At 39.7% G+C, this 17,667-nt stretch overlaps 1 protein-coding gene across 1 annotated transcript; it reads right to left on the bottom strand.

Moving 5' to 3' along the window:
- Positions 1-1,866: 1,866 nt before the first annotated feature.
- Positions 1,867-17,368, bottom strand: LOC122045656 (derlin-1.1-like). Its single transcript, XM_042605974.1, has 7 exons — positions 17,277-17,368; positions 4,853-4,988; positions 3,717-3,790; positions 3,542-3,635; positions 3,268-3,396; positions 3,024-3,184; positions 1,867-2,199 (listed from the first exon to the last, which is right to left on the bottom strand). Exons 1-7 carry the CDS (start codon positions 17,291-17,293, stop codon positions 2,079-2,081), a joined length of 732 nt encoding a protein of 243 aa, XP_042461908.1. The 5' UTR covers positions 17,294-17,368; the 3' UTR covers positions 1,867-2,078.
- Between the last annotated feature and the right edge of the window lie 299 nt (positions 17,369-17,667).

The raw sequence follows: 17,667 nt of genomic DNA, 5'->3' as shown, positions 1-17,667 counted from the left end.
AAATTAGAGAGGACTCTTAAAAAATTGGCAAATGAAGAAAAAGAGTCTAAGAACAAAAACATATGGATAGATAGATAAGAGTCATTCAATGGTTATAAAGGTTTGGGGTACAAATCAAAAGACAAGAAGAATGTGGGCTCATACCATAGGATTTCATATAGCTATGGAACTAACTCTAGGTTTAGGGGTCAAACTAAGGTTACAAGAGAGACCATCCCTAAAATTAATCTTGCAAAGATCAATGTGACTAAGGCTTTAAAGAAGCCAAAGAAAGTCACTAAGAATTGGAACATGCTCCAAAAACCATGCATGATTCATCATCACAAGTGTTAGATATTCATACATGTTCACAAAATATTGTTAAATTTAACATCAAATATAAACTCACTGTCAAAAAACCAGCAAAGCCCTTTAGGTAAGGGAAGTTGGTGTTGAATTGTATTGTCCGAGTTAATGAAAATATGCCTACAATCTTAGGTAATTGTGGATCCATAAATTCATGGATGGCTTCAACCCGTTGAATCTAACAAGATTTTTAAAATCATCTACTATATCTATAAGACATAAAAGGACCTTATATGTATTAGAAGAAAACAAGACACAAACAAATATATACAAATTATAGAATTTACAAAATAATAAAACATCATCTTCTTCAACACGATTGATATAAAACTTAAACAACTCCTCAATTCTTGATTTGGTAGCTTCTTTTTAATTTGAGAAGTAAGTTAGAAAGAGGTTACTCGATGCTTTAGTTGAATTGATCGGAACTGAAGCACCTCAGTCTGCAATACCAAACAATAAAGAAATGTCTCTTCTTGTGAAAAGCAACCGGTACACCTGAACAACTTAAATGATTAGTTGACTTTTATGAAAAGATAAATAAGTATTAGACCCACGTTGAGCCTGATATGATCACATATCAGGCCCACATTAGGCCTGATATAGGATCGTATCAGGCCCCATCACATGTCAAACCCACATTGGGCTTGATATGATCTCATATCAAGCCCTCATTTACCATGATACCCCACTACCAGAGCCATTAGCTGACTAAAATATTAAACTTTTCAAAGTATTTTATTTTTCTATACAACTACTTCGTGATTAAAATTGACAATGATAAGTTGTACCTGAGAATGTAAAGGTTTGAGAAATTGAATCCCAATTTTAAAATATATTGGCTAATATATCATGAATATGCTGCATATCTTGTATGCCCAAGAAAATATTAAAGGGTGACTGTTTGATCATCGCTGTGTCGATCATGTAAAATAATAGATCCATGATACCTTCCTTTCTTTGTGAATGCTTTAAAAAAAAATTAAAATGACCCAAGACATTGTTCCAATGTAATTTATGTCCAACATCAACTGAACCCTATAATTTAAATATTTTAAAATTTTTAACCAAACTCATTGAACTTTTCACAATCAAAGAATTTCTAAGGTGATACCTTTACAGATAATTGAAGTGCAAAGGATGATACACCTGACCCACTTCCTTGCATCATTATGAAAGAAAATTATTACTGGAAACCTAAAAGCCTTCATCGTAGAGTCACGATCACTTCAATTTTATAAGTGGAAATGTGTGATGCCGCCTCAGGGACACGAAGACACTTACGTAAGATTTCAATGAGGGGCAATTTCACCACTAAAATAGATCTGTAATCAAAGAGTTACGAAGAGCGGCGAGGCATGCTCGAACTGAAAGAGGGAGGAAGAAAAATATTGACTCCATCACCATTACTATTATTTTTAATGACTCCATCACCATTACTATTATTTTTAAATCAAAATGTACTTCGGATATCTAAAAAATGACGACTGAGGAGAGGAGGTTGGCAGGAGGACTAAAATGAATATTCTACATTATTTTACTACGTCCTTTGATAAATACACAACTATAATATATTTTTGATAATTTTCATAATCCATATATTTCTTGCATCTATTCCACCTTTCATTCATTTCTTCTACACGCGAAGATGCAGTCAGAATAAAAGTTATCGCCAAAATATATGATCAGGTTGATAGAAAGTGCAGAAAAGAGGATAAACACAAGGGGTGATTTCATCTGTTAAGCCTGTAGCTCCTCCCTCGGAAGGCCCCGCTACCAGTGCTATTAGACGTGTTTGGCTGGCCACGAAAATTTGGTAGTGCTGCCAAACCCAATGAAGCGACTAATCTATGTCTGTAAATCAGATGGTCAAGGTTCAAACTGAAGCAAAAAAAAAAACAGTAAAATTTCAGATTCTTGATCAATCGAGTTTAATCAGACAGTTCTTGAATAAATGAGTTCAGGGCTTCCAAGTTTTCAGAAAATAAAGAACTAAATGAAAATTAACAAAAATAATTATGTGATAATGTTTCTCAATCAACATGATCGAGCACGCTAATAATATCAAATGACCCGTATGATATTCATGAAGGACGACTGATAGAATCCCCTACCTAAGTCAAGTCCCATCCCACCAATTACACCGAAATATTCTGTCCATCTTGTAACACCAACCAGCTTGGTCAATAGTAGTTGATATCAAAATGAACTAAAATTAAATGATACAAAGATTATATTTACATTTTTGATGGTTTAAGTCTATTGGTATCATCTAGGTCAACGTTCACACTAATTTGATATGAAATCTCATTTATCAAATTGTTTACAATGGGTAGGAGGGTGCTGTGCTTTGTTTGAGCATTCTCAAAAAGAGATCCTATATGGAAATTCTTCATTAGCAGACACCTGATCTTGATCTAGATCTAGATAAGTATTCACTATCCTAGTCGCTTAAATTCGTACTTTAGATATTAAACTGGTATCTGCTAGGTACCTGAGTTAAATGTGTAAAATATTCAGGTACACTATCTGAACCTATTATTAAGCATATAACCCAATTCCCAAACGCGAATTGAACGAATTTACCTGTGATACCCGATTATCAGATACTCATTGCCGACTCTAATTTGGCTCGATTAAAGATAACTCGTGTAAGATTAGTTAATATAAAAGGATACACCCAGAACGGAGTCTTGAGCAAATTTCTTCCAGTAGCAAGTGGATGTAACACTGCTAAGAAGTAATACACATGACCAGCAAAGATTCCCAGCAGGTCCGGCATAAGGGGATCACCAAAAATGACATCTAACATAAGCAATGCCCATGGTAGATAAAATGCCTACACATTGGAAGAAACATGACTAAGATTACACTCCGATTTGCTGATTGTATAAAGAAATCAAGCAAAGCTGCATATGATACCCTCAAACTGACAAGACCGTATATATTGATCTGTGCAGTTCGAAATTCTCGGCTCCAAACATAGACAAGCATGAAGACCATAGACGTCCCTAGAAAGCGAAACCGAAAGAAAGGAATGGCAGACAAAACCTAGAAGAAAGCCATGTGAACTCATTAACGTTTAATGCTTGCTACTGGAAACTAACAGAGAATCGAACAGAGACTGAGACTCAACAATTGTACACAAAAAAGAACCAATATGATTTGAATAAAAACTAGGTAAACAGGCACTGACCAGTAGGATAAATGCTCCAAACAACATCATCCATAGAAAATCTGCTGCCCGCCTATCAAATGGACCCCTCTCCAATTGTACACCGTATCTTGCTCTATATTTCAATTTTGACAACAATTGTATGAACTATCACAAAAACACTTACGAAACCTCACTCAAATCGAAACAACCATACATCATTATGAGCCGTATGCCGAAGTGGAATGAAAATGGACCAAGGAAGAAAAAATTGGTAAGAAGCCTCCATATCTGAAAATGAAAACAGATAGAGAGGTTTCATATGTAAATTGGAACAAGGGAACAACAAGCATGTGAAGTTCTTAAACTAACATGATCACAATCTACAAGGGGAAAGGAATATGTCAGTGTTGAAGGGACTAATTATTGGTGTTTGGTAACCAATGATAGGATCACAGTAATTGACATAGGGACTAACTACAGGTATTTAGTGCCCAATGATATGTCAGCTAACAGGAACAGAAGCAGTGTTACAGAAGTCATAGGGATGAATCTTTTTGTTGTAGGTCTTGCCAACTGTAGCCAATTGGAAATCTGGCTGCTGCTGCCAATTTTTATAACCAAGATATAAGCAAGTCAATTAATAAAAGGAAGGATTTCAAATAAATTAGTGAATAACAACAAAGGAAAACAGGAACAAAAAAATTGGAATTTCCAAGATGAAGCAAGACGCAAAGCTTTTTAATCAATTTTTTCTAATTTTGATCATGGTTTGAAATGCCGACTGTATTTACTGTTCCAAAATTATAAAAATTTGATAGGCATTATTGAGAAAATAGTGAAATATAAGCTCAAGATTTCAAAATATAACATCAATAACGAGCTTATCTAATAAAACTTAATATACACTTATATTTAAAATTTTTAAAAAGTACCGAAACTCTATCGGTACGGCATGATACGATACCGAAATCGTATCGTTCTGATCCAAGATCGAAACACCTGGCTCGAGGCAAAATTTTAAACCATGATTTTGATATATATTTTTTCCTTGACCAAATTGCCTATGAGAAGTAACATCTTTTCTCTCTACTAATAACTTCATGTATGCCATCTTAAGATTCTCCTCTCTACTAAATTATTTAGGTGGTAAAGAAATGATACATACAAAATAATTTAGTGGAGATGAGAATGTTAAGATGGGATATATGAAGTTATTAGTTGAGGCGGTAAAAGAATAATACACACAAAATAATGCACAATCAAATGTTGGTTATATATAGATATATAACCAACAACAACCAAAAATATAATTGATTGTACCTAGCAAAGGAGCAAAAGGGCAGTATCTACCTGAAGCTTAGTAAATACTGGATGATATTCCAAGGCAATACTCGCATAGCCTAATAAACCCAATTTGACTGCTGCAGTAGTCAAAAAGCACAGAGTCCCATAAGACTTGCTCAGTGGTGGAAGAGATTTGTAGAATCTGGAAGGAGATGCACTTAGTAAATGATATATCAAATGCATGATAATAGGTTCAAGACTCAACCATTTCAGTTGCTGTTGACTAATTGTAGTAAGCATCTTGAACTTGAGAATAAATATCTTTGAACTTGTTAACCAGTCCAAGGCCATGAACCAACATGCATAAATAACAGAAAAACGCTCAGAAAATAAGCCTACAGAATACATCATTCCTATTGCAAAAGCATATAGTTCATCAATTGGTGATATATTTATGTATGCTCACAGCTATGTATCAATAAATAGAACATAATATTTTCGTGTTTACATTTTGGATTAATTACAAGGACTCCTTAATTAGGCCTATTACATGTAATTAATCCTTAGTTTCAAGATTGCATCGTGTGAGCAATTAAGTATCGCTCTTTGAGATAAAATAAGAGGAAAATGTTAGATGTTCAAAGAAAACCAATGGAATGGATTCTATAGTTAGAAGGATTGAATCAATTAGAGTTGAAAGTATAAGAGGGAGAGGGAGAGGGAGATCAAAGATAACTCTAATTAATTTAATAAAAAATAATTAACTGATTTGGATATTTGTAATGTGGTCTTGCAAAGATTTTAATGGAGGGATAAGATCCATTAACTAAATGCCAAAGAATTGAACTTTTACAGTTTGATGATGATGACCCATGAACAAAACACTGAGTCAAAAAAAATAGTCATATACACCTGGTCAGCAAAGAAGAAATTGTCTTAATTTTTTAGTTAACAAAAATTTGGATTAATATTTTTTTCAATCAATCACAGCTTAAATCCAAGCATTTGCCAAGGCGTCAGAGAGTTTTACTTAAGTTTGGTTCATGAAAACCAATCTGCATTAAATCAATTTTTGGTTGACTAGGCAAAAATAAAATAAAATAATGCTCCTGGGTACTTCCTTCAATTCTGAAATCTGGCGAGAATGCACTGCAAAGTGCAATTAGACCTTAATTAAGGGGTTTGAGTAACTGAACCTTGTACCTTTTAGTGTAAGTTACAAGTCTGAAGTACCGAGGGAACTCTGTGATCCCAGCCTACATTTCCACCTAGCGAATGAAATATCGTTCCGTGCCGTCCGACACAGATAGTTTTTACCATTCCGTCAGGGAGGCAAAATCGGCACTTCACGCGTGCACGGCTTGAACAGCAGGGATACGTCGTCGGACGCTTCCAGTGCTCCCGGAGGCGTTGTGGGGCAGCTGAAGCGTTGCGGGCGTTGGGGCGTCATGATGCAACATTTCTAGCAGAGCCGAAAGCATCACAGAATGCTTCCAGCCCCGTCGAAAGCATCGCGGGATGCTTTCGACCCAGCCGGAAGCATCACACGATTCCGGCATCGCCAGAAGCATCCAGCACCGTCAGAGGTATCGCAGGCCTGCCCGCGTCGCTTTTGATGCCGTCAAAAGCATCGTCGGACGCCTTCGACGCTGTCAGAGGCGTCCGCAGCCTTTGGAGGCGTTGCAGTGCAAAATTAATATTACAAATTAAATAAATCAAACAATTCCTACTTAAGTGTGATATTTGAAAGAAACTTTCATTAACCCTAATTAAATTATTCCAATAAAATATAAAAAAATATTTAAATTTTTTTTAAAAATTAATAAATTTTATTAAATAATATTCTGAAATTATTTTTAATGTTTTAAATTTTATTTAAAAATTATAAAAAAATCTAAAAATTGTTTAAAATTTTTTTAAAAAAAATTATAAAAATTCTAATAAATCAAATTTATACTCTGATATTTTTTTAATTATTTTTTATATTTTTAATTATTTTGTAATTTTTTACTATTTTAATGCTTAATTGATATTCTAATTTTTTTACTATTTTAAATATATATTATTTAAATTATTAATTAATTAAATAAATAATTAATTAATTTATAAAATTATTATATATAAAATAGTATTTTGTATTAATTTATATAATTATGATTATTTAATTCGAGTTATTGATAGATCAATTTTTTTTAAAAATATATATATTTAATTATTTTTTCTAATAATATTAAGTTGTTTAATAATAGAGAACTTATATAAAATCAATATACAACTTATTTTTAAATTATACACAATAAATATATTTATCTAATAATTACTATATATAAATAAAAAAATACTAAAACCGTAGCAGCATGGTACCATACGATACCGAAATCGTATCGTTCTGGTCGGGGACTGAAATCTCGGCACAGGTCAAGATTTTAAACCTTGCTTCCACCTTTATGATTTTGCCCATTCAATCCATTAGATTTGATTTACCCAGTTGTACTGTTAACCTGATGAGATTCTTCCTTTTTTGCTTTAAAGAAAGTTACAGTTAAAGATGTAGAAAAGGACATGGTAAAACATTCAACTAATTTGTTTTTCAAAACATTAGACAGTTAAGTGTAAAGCTATGTGAATCCTAAAAATATAAAACCCTTCTTCAGCAGGAACACTGTTAGAATGCCCTCTCTTTCTTGGATAGGGACTTATGCAAGCATATATTTGCAGCAGCCAACAATTCTTTATCAGGTTCTCTTATTATTGTAAGCCATGTCAAAGAAATAAATGTATAAAAGATATCCTATAAATGGTTTGTTTTTTGTTCCTGGACCATGAAAAAAATATGAGGGCTATGTGACCACAATCCATATTCACCCATCTTCTTCGTTTCCCCCTATTCTCTAAAACAAGATTCCTAAGTCTTGAATCACCTAAGTAATTTCATTACATATTTCTTGGAAGTCGGAGCATTGTACCATGACCTCAATGTTTCTTAAGAATATTTGTCACAAGGACAATGTTGAGATTTCATTTCAAAAGTCATGATATTTGCTTTCATATACAATAGAGTGGCATGCTTAAATATATAGATGGATGATTTTAAATTAAAAATTTTGGAAGGTGGTTTTCTATGGTTGAGGCGGTAGATCTTAGTAAGTAGGGCAAAGGATTAGAAATTATGTGATCAATTAAATGCTTTGACCTTGCAAATTTGCATGATACAATCTGGTGCCTCTTCATGTTAAACTTGAAAAAAGTTGGAATTTTCTTGCAATTATAAACTATGCACCCTCTAAGTCAACTACAAACTGTAGCTACCTTGGACTCTAGGTTTTATGTGACATTAACAAACCAATGTATATAGATGTGTTCAAATATCTAGAATAGGTACGTGAGAAATTACAAGTTTCATGAGATAACAGTCAGAGAAACTTATTTTTTAGATAGAGCAAGATAAATGACAACACAAAAAATGTTTGAAGCTTATGCTATAAGAATATATGAGCCCTCAATGATCCACTCTTTTTGGATTAATCCCACTTGGATGGATTCCAGTCCCAAGGATCGGTTACAAATTAGTTTACCATCTTAACAAATGCCTTGGATGATGGGTCACTTGCAAATTGTCGCTGATCCTATCCGAAAGCTGAGAAGATAGCAGGATGGGAACGCGACTTTGGTGTTGACTAGAAGAACACTTCGCGATGGCACTAATACGGACTAGAAAAAGACTCCTTGTTATCCTATAAAACCGGGAGTGTTAATGCCGAGCCAAGAAAGATTCCCTAAAGTTGGACTTCCTATGCTTAAGTCAGTATCTGGCTTGATAGAATGGAATAGTAGCAGTGAACAGTAGTGAAGAGTATGTAGAACAATGAAGCATCGCATACCTCTGTCTGTGGATGGAGACCCTCTTTTATAGTGTCACTATAGCATCTGTACATGCATCTCAAAGCATATACATGTTTTCCAAAGCGTCATAAGAAAAGACAAGTCAAAAAGTGTCCCCAACACCTTTCCTCACGTAAATCTCTGATGTGACAGACTATAAGCTTCTAAAGTACTATTTGTTTGCTACACATTCTCTGTTGTCGGTGGCACAAACTTCCAAACGAGTACGATGAGATATGTATGTGGGTCCCACTATAGGCTGACCGGGATCCGCTTGGCGGGGATGTCACCCGCTCAGCCGTTCCGAACAGGGCTATTGGTCTGGCCTTCGCTTGGCTTTTCTTTTGTCAGAGAGCTACCTTTTGTTCGACCGGACATACTGTCTGATCGGCAGGGACGGTGAACCGGGCAGTTTACTATTTTTCTCTTACTCCCAGTTGCAAGTTTTCAAAGGATGGTCATTGGGACGGTCACGTCCGACCGGCATTGGAAGCTCATTCGGTCAACTTCATCTGATCTGTGGTCCTGGGCCTTTGACTATTTTGACTTTGACCTCCACGTCAGCCGCTCTTCTCTGCTTTGACCCATCTTTGGTAGGGCCCCCTCTTCATCACCATATCATAACCCTTCCTCTCAAGTCTAGTCGAAGGAGGCTGCAAGTCTGACTGACTGGACAATTCCCGATTGGGAGACTCCGATATTGCCGTCGTTTGGACTCGATGTGAACCACACTAAGTCGTTTATTAACTTCTTTAGCCTTTTTTGACTTACTTCCCGAGTAGGAGATAATGAGACTGATGCCGCTCGGACCCAATGTGAACCACACTTAGCCATTCATTAGCTTCTTTAGCCTTTTTCTAACTTACTTTCCGAGCGGCCACTCATCTCATTGCCTTTTAATTGCTGCTAACGTCACCCTAGTTTCTTGGAAATCATTGAAATCTTCTGCTAGCATGTCGACCACACCTTTTAATCATACGCTTCCATTTCTCATTAATGTCATTTGTATTTGAATGCCACATGTTGCAATCTTCTGCTGTCGCATGTGTGATGTGACAGGCGACTATTGGGATCTGATGTGATAGTTGTCTTTTTGAATTTGACAGCCCAGATTAAGCCTTGTTTTTCTCAAGCCCTTGATCGGACGGCTCAGGGCAACCGTCAGCAGGGTTTTTAAACCCTTTATTTCTTCTTTCTATGCATTGTCTTTGTCTTCACCACGATTTACCTCTTCGCTTCTTACTTCTTATTCTCTGCTCATTGCCAGCATCCTTTCTTTTTAAGTAAGTCCTTTCCTTCTCCTTTCGATCTTTTCTTTTCATCTCCCTTTTCATGGCACGTTCTCCTTCTCCACCTCAGGCTATCCCTGGATTGTAGTACACCTCCACCAAGTCTGACTTCAATGGTGAAGAGGTGGACCAAATGAAGATGACCTACCAATCCCCAACGATTACTAGGTCGTAATCCCTTCTGCTTACGACCATCCCCATACTCCTCCCGACGATTTCCTCTCGTTCTTTAAGGACCAATTATACGTCTGCCTGCACTTTCCCATCCATCCTTTTATTTCTGAAGTCTGTAGATATTTTCGCATCCTTTTATCGCAGTTATTGCCTAATTCCTTTAGGCTACTATGTGGCGTTGTGGTACTATTCCGTGTATACGGAATTCCTCTTTTGCCTCACATTTTTCATTATTTTTATTACCCAAAATTATCCAAGCTAGGCGTCTTCCTCTTTCAAGCTCGAGTGGGCGCCGTCTATTTTGAAAAGATGCCCACATCCAATAAGAGTTGGAAGTCTCACTACTTCTACGTCCGACTTCCTAGCCTAGAAAATGGAGTTGTTGGAATCCCTTGCGCTGGGAAAGTACCAATGGGAGCCAACCTACCTTCAAGCAGTCGTGCACCTGGCTAGTCAGAAATACCATATACACAAGTTGCTACTGGAAGGCGTCTTGTATACATCCAGGCTGAGTCCAATCCGAGCTCGATTGCCCGACTCCTTTGGTAAGTCATTTTTCCTTCTGTCATTTTTTAATCTAACTAATTTTTTTTTTTTTTTGCAACCCAAGTCATGTTCAAGGCGATGCTTAGCGACAAGGGCAAACTAACTCATGCGAAAATCAACGCCCAAGGGCAGCCGAGGGCTGTTGCTGGTCGGGCCATCTGAACAACTGACTGGCGAAGCATAAGCAAGTCGGCCAGCAACCAGTATGTCACGGCTAACACTGGCGAGCTGCTTCTCAAGCGACCCTCTATAGTGCTAATAGTGGTTCTGTCAAAATTAGCAACATCTGGCAAGCCATTGATCCAGTGCCAACGTCAAAAAAGACTTCCGACGGAGGCTTCCTTCCGCTCGGAGGCCTCTGTTCCGTAGACCTCTGTTACTGCGTCAGCTCCTCGGCCTCCATCGAAGAGGGGTGAGACCTCCTCATCCACCATCCCTGAAAGGACGACCGACCTGCCAACTCCTCCGTCATCCAATCGGACTCCTTCCCTATCTAAGCTGTCGGCCGGGGCAACCATAGCGTAGCCAATCTCCTACTTGATGCCTCCACCGGCTGACCCAGCAACCCCTACATTTGTTATCTGTTCCACTCCCCTATCCAAGTCCAAGGGCAGAGCGACTTCAGAACCCTCGGACCCGAGCGACCGTAGACATATCACGACCACCATCAAATTACCTACCAACGACTAGCACCATCCGGACGACGCCGAGCCGCGCTCCCCCGAACATAAGATCCGGATACAGGGTCCCTTGGCCCAGACCTGAGCGGATGCTAGGGCCAAGGCGGCCACTATTCCACCTGGTAAGCTCGCTGACAGCTTCAACCAGAAATCAATTGGGTAAGCTTATCTGGAGTTTTCTTATTCATTTTCTCAGTCGACCATAACTGACTTTTTTTTGCTTGCAGTTCTGGGTAGAAAGTCTGGTCATGTGCCAAAGACTAGCCTTCCTCGAACATGAAAACAAACAGCTGCAAATCCCGATCGGGGAGACAAGCGCCTCACGGGCCTTAGTCGATCGACTAACCGCTAAAGTGACCCAGCTGAAGAAAGACTTAGACACGACCCCCAGTAGCTCTTAGGGTCAGAGCGGGCGTTAACCGTGGAGAAAAACAAAAATTATAATCAGGCCCTCCAGCTCGACCAGTTGACCAAGCAGGCTCATAACTTTGAAATCAAGATTAACTCTGCGAATGTCAGGAAGCTCAGGGTCATCGAGGACTTAGATATAAAGAACAAAGAAGCTCAGGTCCTAACTAAAAAACTTGATGAAGCAGAAGCCACACTGGCCGCAGAGCAGGTCGATCGTACGGTCGAGCAGGCGGTCCACGAACTCTAGCTCGGCACGCTACTAGCATCGAAAGCTACGCTGGAGGCCTCCCAAGCTCAATTTTCTAAGTTCAAGGAAGAGCTCGGTCAGCTTGAGGCTTTTAGAGTAAGTACCTTCGCTCGGAGGCTTTTAACCAGATGTTGACCGATCAGACTCTCCACCTATTCGGCTACGACATTGATGGGACCCTTCAACGGCTAAAGGTGAACGGCTATCTTTCCACCGAGGTCCCAACCCAGTTCATTAAGAGGGAGAAAATCGTGGATTCGCTCCCAGATGATGTAATTGTCGATCTGGCGTAGATTTCTCTTAACCTTGTCCACAACTTTTTGTAGCAACCAAGTATTTCTTATAAAAATTCACTAAGTCTAACTTGATGCACGTCCATTCTACATTTTAGAATTCTTGTTCACGCTAACCTTTACTTTTCGTCTTCAAGACTTAGTTTCTTCGATTTACTTAATGTGAGAGCAATACGAAGCTCGAGAGCTAAGTTCGCTCGTAACTCGGCCGAACGACTCGATATTCTAGGATACTTGGTGCAAGGGCTTTGCTCGCTTATAACTTGGCCGAACACCTCAAGAGAGTAGAAATATGAGAGCATGCTCACTTATAACTCGATCGAACGGTGCGAAAGTCTGGGACACTTAGCCGAGGGTCTTGCTCGCTTATAACTCGCCCAAACGGTTCGAGAGTATGGGACACTTAGGCGCGAGGGCTTTGCTCACTTATAACTTGGTCAAACGGTTCACGAGTCTGGAGGCGTGAGAGTTTACTCACTTATAACTCGTCCGAATAGTGCGAGAGTCTGGGACACTTAGGTGCAAGGGCTTTGCTTGCTTATAACTTGGCCAAATTGCTCAAGAGTTTGGAAGCGTGAAAGCTTGCTCACTTATAGCTCGTCAGAATGGTACGAGAGTCTAGGACACTTAGGAGCAAGGGCTTTGCTCGCTTATAATTTGGCTGAACGACTCAAGAGTCTAGAAGTATGAGAGCATGCTCACTTATAACTCGCCCGAACGGTGCGAGAGCCTGGGACACTTAGCACAACGGCCTTGCTCACTTATAACTCGGCCAACTGGAGCGAGAGTCTGAAAGCGTGAGAGCATCCTCACTTATAACTTGGCCGAGCGGCTCGAGAATATGGGACACTTAGCGCGAGAGCCTTACTCGCTTATAACTCACTCGAACGATGTGAGAGTCTGGACACATAAGCGCGAGGGCTTTGCTCATTTATAACTCACTCAAACGATGTGAGAGTCTAGGACACTTAGGTGTGAGAATTTTGCTCGCTTATAACTTGGCAGAACAGCTCAAGAGTATGAATGCGTAAGAACATGCTCACTTATAACTCGCCCGGATGGTGTGACAGTCTCGGACACTTAGGTGCGAGGGCTTTACTCGCTTATAACTTAATCGAATGGCTCAAGAGTCTAAAAGCGTGAGAGCATGCTCACTTATAACTCGCTTGAACGATGCGAGAGTACACTTAGCGCAAGGGCCTTGCTCGCTTAAAACTTGGTCAGCCGGCATGAAAGTCTGGAAGCATGAGAGCATGCTCACTTATAACTCGACCAAGCGGCTCGAGAGTCTGGAACACTTAGCGCGAGAGTCTTGCTCCCTTATAATTCAACCAGCTGGCGCAAGAATCTAGAAGCGTGAGAAAATACTCACTTATAACCCGACCGAACGGCTTGAGAGTCTGGAATACTTAGCACAAGGGCCTTGCTCTCTTATAACTTGGTCAGCCGATGCAAGAGTCTGGAAACGTGAAAGCATGCTCACTTATAATCCGACCGAGCAAGAGTCTGTAACACTTAGCACGAGGGTCTTACTCGCTTATAACTTAGTTAGCCTGCGCGAGAGTCTGGAAGCGTGAGAGACAAGCTTGTGAGGAACGACGAACCGGCACACAAAATTTTGCCATAAGAATTTGGTAACCATCTGCTCAATTATCTTGGCGAGCTGTTTGGCTTCCACGCATTTAGAGAAGTAGTCCACGACTACAAGAAGAAATTTCCTCTGACCGGACGCCATAGGGAAAGGTCCAACAATATTCATGTCGAACGAACAAGAGTTAATGGATGCCTTCAGCTCTTCTGTAGGTCATGCGGTATCTTTTGTTATCTCTGACATGATAGGCAAGTCGCCACTATCCGAGCGGCTTCTACTTGCAAAGTGGGCAAACAATATTTGGCTAATAAGATTTTTCGAGCAAACGGTCACCCGAATGACTACCACAAGAACCGTAGTGTACTTCTTGCAAGATGTAATGCTCATATTCCGATCTGATGCATTTGAGCAATGGCCTCGAGAAAGCTCTCTTGTATAAGTGGTCTCCTATTAATGTGAACCACCCAGATTTCTTTTTTATTAATCGAGCCTACTCCCGATCGGCTGACGCATTGCCTGATCAGAGAAAATCAATCAAAGGGGTACTCTAATCACTTTGTGCTCCTATTTCAGCCGATCTCTCGATATGAGCCACCAACATCACTTGCTCGATTCGCTTATCCAACACTACGAGGCTTAAAGAACTTGCTAGCTTGGCCAGCTCATCCGCATACTGATTGTCCACCTGGGGGATCTTTTACATGATCACCTCTTGGAATTCTGTCTTTAACTTTTTGAAAGCCTCGGCATATAATTTCAGTCTGACATTATTTATTTCGAAAGTACTTGAAAACTTATGAACTGCCAATTAGGAATCTGAGTGGATAAGAACCTTTGTGGCTCCCACATGCCGAATTGCCTGCAGACCAACGATAAGAGCTTCGTATTCTGCTTCATTATTTATAACCCAGTAGTCCAGTTAAACGGACATTTGCATTCTATCTTCGCGTGGTGATATCAAAAGTATGCCCACACCGCTGCCCTACCGAGTGGACGACCTGTCCACATATATTTTTCAAGTTGCCTCTAGCTCGGTGTTCTATATTTCAGTCACAAAATCGGTTAAGGCTTACACCTTAATCGCTGATCTGGGCTGGAACTGTATATCGAATTCACTCAGCTCCGTAGTCCACATGATTAACCGCTCTGACGCCTCCGGATTGAGGAGTACTCTCCCTAGTGTACTGTTAGTTAAGACAATTATAAGATGTAAGAAAATAAGGACGTAACCGAGTGGCCAGGACCAGCTTGTACGCCAACTTCTCAAGACCGGTGTAGCGGCATTCGACATCTTTCAATAAATGACTCAAGAAATACATCAGCTATTGTTCAGTGTTGTTCTATCGTACCAACGCCGATCTGACCGCTCGCTCTGTGGAAGACAAGTACACCCAGAGCGACTCGTCAGTGATGGGTTTTGCTAGTACAGGTAAAGAAGTTAAATGATTCTTGAGTTCCTCCAGCGCTTTATCGCATTCAGCGTCCCATTAAAACTTGGTAGCTCGGCGTAGAACTTTAAAGAATGGCTGGCTTTCATCAGAAGACTTGGAGATGAATCTTGACAGGCTGTAATTTGTCCGATCAGTTGTTGAGCTTCCTTCAAATTGCGCAAAGGGGACATGTTTTGGAGTGCCTTCACTTTGTAAGGATTTGCTTTGATTCCCCGCTCAGTTACAATATAATCGAGGAATCGTCCACTCCTTGCTCCTAACAAGCACTTGCTAGGGTTGAGCTTGACTCTGTACTTCCTCAAGGTTCGACATGTCTATATCTACACATAGGTCAGCAGCTCGGAGGGATTTTATCAATATGTCAACATATACCTCCATATTTCTATGAAGCATCGCTTTCCTCCGCCTGTCGATGGAGACCCCCTTTTACAGTGTTAATGTAGCATCTGTGCACGCATCTCAAAGTGTATGCACGTTTTCCAAAGCGCCCTAGGAAAAGATAAGTCAAAAAATGTTCCTGACACATTTCCTTAAGCGAGCACGCAAATCTCTGATGTGATAGGCTAGAAGCTTCTAAAGTACTTTTTGCTTGCTGGGCAATTTCTGTTGTCAACGACACAATTTTCCAAAAAAGTACGATGAAATATGTATGTGGCTCACACTATAGGTCGATCGGGATCTTTGGCGAGGACGTCACCCACTCGGTCATTTCGAACGAGGCTATCGGCCTGGCCTTCACTTGGCTTTTCTTTTGTCGAAGGGCTGCCTTTTGTCCGACCGGATATGTTGTCTGATCGGCAGGGACAGTAGACCGGGTAGTTTACTATTTGTCTCTTACTCCCAGCTACAAGTTGTCGGAGGATGGCCGTTCGAACAGTCACATCCGACCGGCGTTGGAGGCCCGTTCGGCCAACTTCGTCTGATCTGTGGTCCTGGCCTTTGACTATTTTGACTTTGACCTCCACGTCAGCCGCTTTTCCTGACTTTGAGCTATCTTTGATAGGGCCCTCTTTATCACCGTATCAGCCACCATGACCTCCATCAAGGAGACCGTCTATCTCCCAATTCTTTCCTAAAGTCCTAATCATGGATTCTCTTAACAGATCCTCCTCCTAGACTACAAGCTAACGCTGTCCATTTCAATTCTATAAATCCAAGCAATTACAACTTCAAGTGCTTCATCTACAATAATTTCCGATACTCTCCATGGCAATATTTTTCTTTTTTAGTTTCTGCCGTTTATTCAGTTTTGGGCATAAGATCTTAACCATCTCTAGCTCTATTCTCAAGTTGTTTTTCAATTCAGTTTTGCACATAAGGTCTTGACCTTCTCTATTCTTTATCCCTAAACTTGTTAGACTGATTTCATTAATTGAGAGAAACACCAACCCAATTGTCTAGGATCTACACTTATCCTAGGATGTTGAAGAGTATAGTTACATGAAATACAGGTTGTTGCTTGCCCCTCATGCTTCACACCATATGAACACGAACATCACTATAGATCTTTGGACCAGCTAAAAGCTAAAGGAAAATTATGGTGCGAGCTTCTTCTGAAAAGAAAAACACTTTATTTAAATTACTAAGAGAAAAAACAAAACGCAATATTTGAGATAACATACCCTACACTTGAAGTAAATCATATTAGAAAAACGAAAGAGCAGGTCAACTTCGGAATTCTAGGAAAGTCTTACTAAAGACAGTGCAATCAAACATATCCAACAGCATATGAACCAAAATCAAAGATAAGAATCAGAGTGAGAAACTTCAGAAAAACAGACAGCAATCAAAACCTAACCTATCACCAATTTTAATTCAAAGATGAACTTAAAGCAAAAGATATAAATCCAAACAGCAAAAATTGATGAACACATCTGTTGTAGGAACACGAGAAATTAGGGCTTATGCCGAAGTTATTGTTCATACTCAGCAGGAGAAGACATCCTTGGTTTTGCAAGACGATCTCAATCTCGATCTCGATTCCTGTCTGTTTATGACACCAGCTAAGGACGGAAGAACTATAGTCTATAGAGAGGCTTCCAGTGATTAGTGATTGACGTAGAAAATCAACGGAGACCTCTCCGCAATCCCGGTCTGCCCCTGTCCCTTTCATAATTTGTATGGATCTTAGTTTCCTCATAGAAATTTGCACGTCGGACAGCTAAAATCCGATCAAATTTAACTGCAATTTCCTCTGGATTTATATTCTCATTCGAATTATAATTGGGTCAAGATCATAGACTGTCAGAGGCCGTCGGCAGTAGACGGGCCGTCACCTACTCAGCGCCATACATTTTGCCCACCTCCGGCCACTTAT

This window comes from Zingiber officinale, chromosome 2B (assembly GCF_018446385.1).
Source record: "Zingiber officinale cultivar Zhangliang chromosome 2B, Zo_v1.1, whole genome shotgun sequence".
In the NCBI taxonomy this organism is placed as follows: Eukaryota; Viridiplantae; Streptophyta; class Magnoliopsida; order Zingiberales; family Zingiberaceae; genus Zingiber; species Zingiber officinale.
Note: the sequence above shows the minus strand (reverse complement) of the source record. Positions and strands in the feature narration are given on the sequence as shown.

Bases quoted from the DNA above. Each gene is read 5' to 3' on its own strand.
- LOC122045656 (XM_042605974.1), bottom strand. The intron at 3,397-3,541 runs GTCAGTGCCTGT...GCTTTCTTCTAG, and splicing joins TTGGAGCATTTATCCTACTG to GTTTTGTCTGCCATTCCTTT. The intron at 3,185-3,267 runs GTATCATATGCA...TCCAATGTGTAG, and splicing joins ACGGTCTTGTCAGTTTGAGG to GCATTTTATCTACCATGGGC.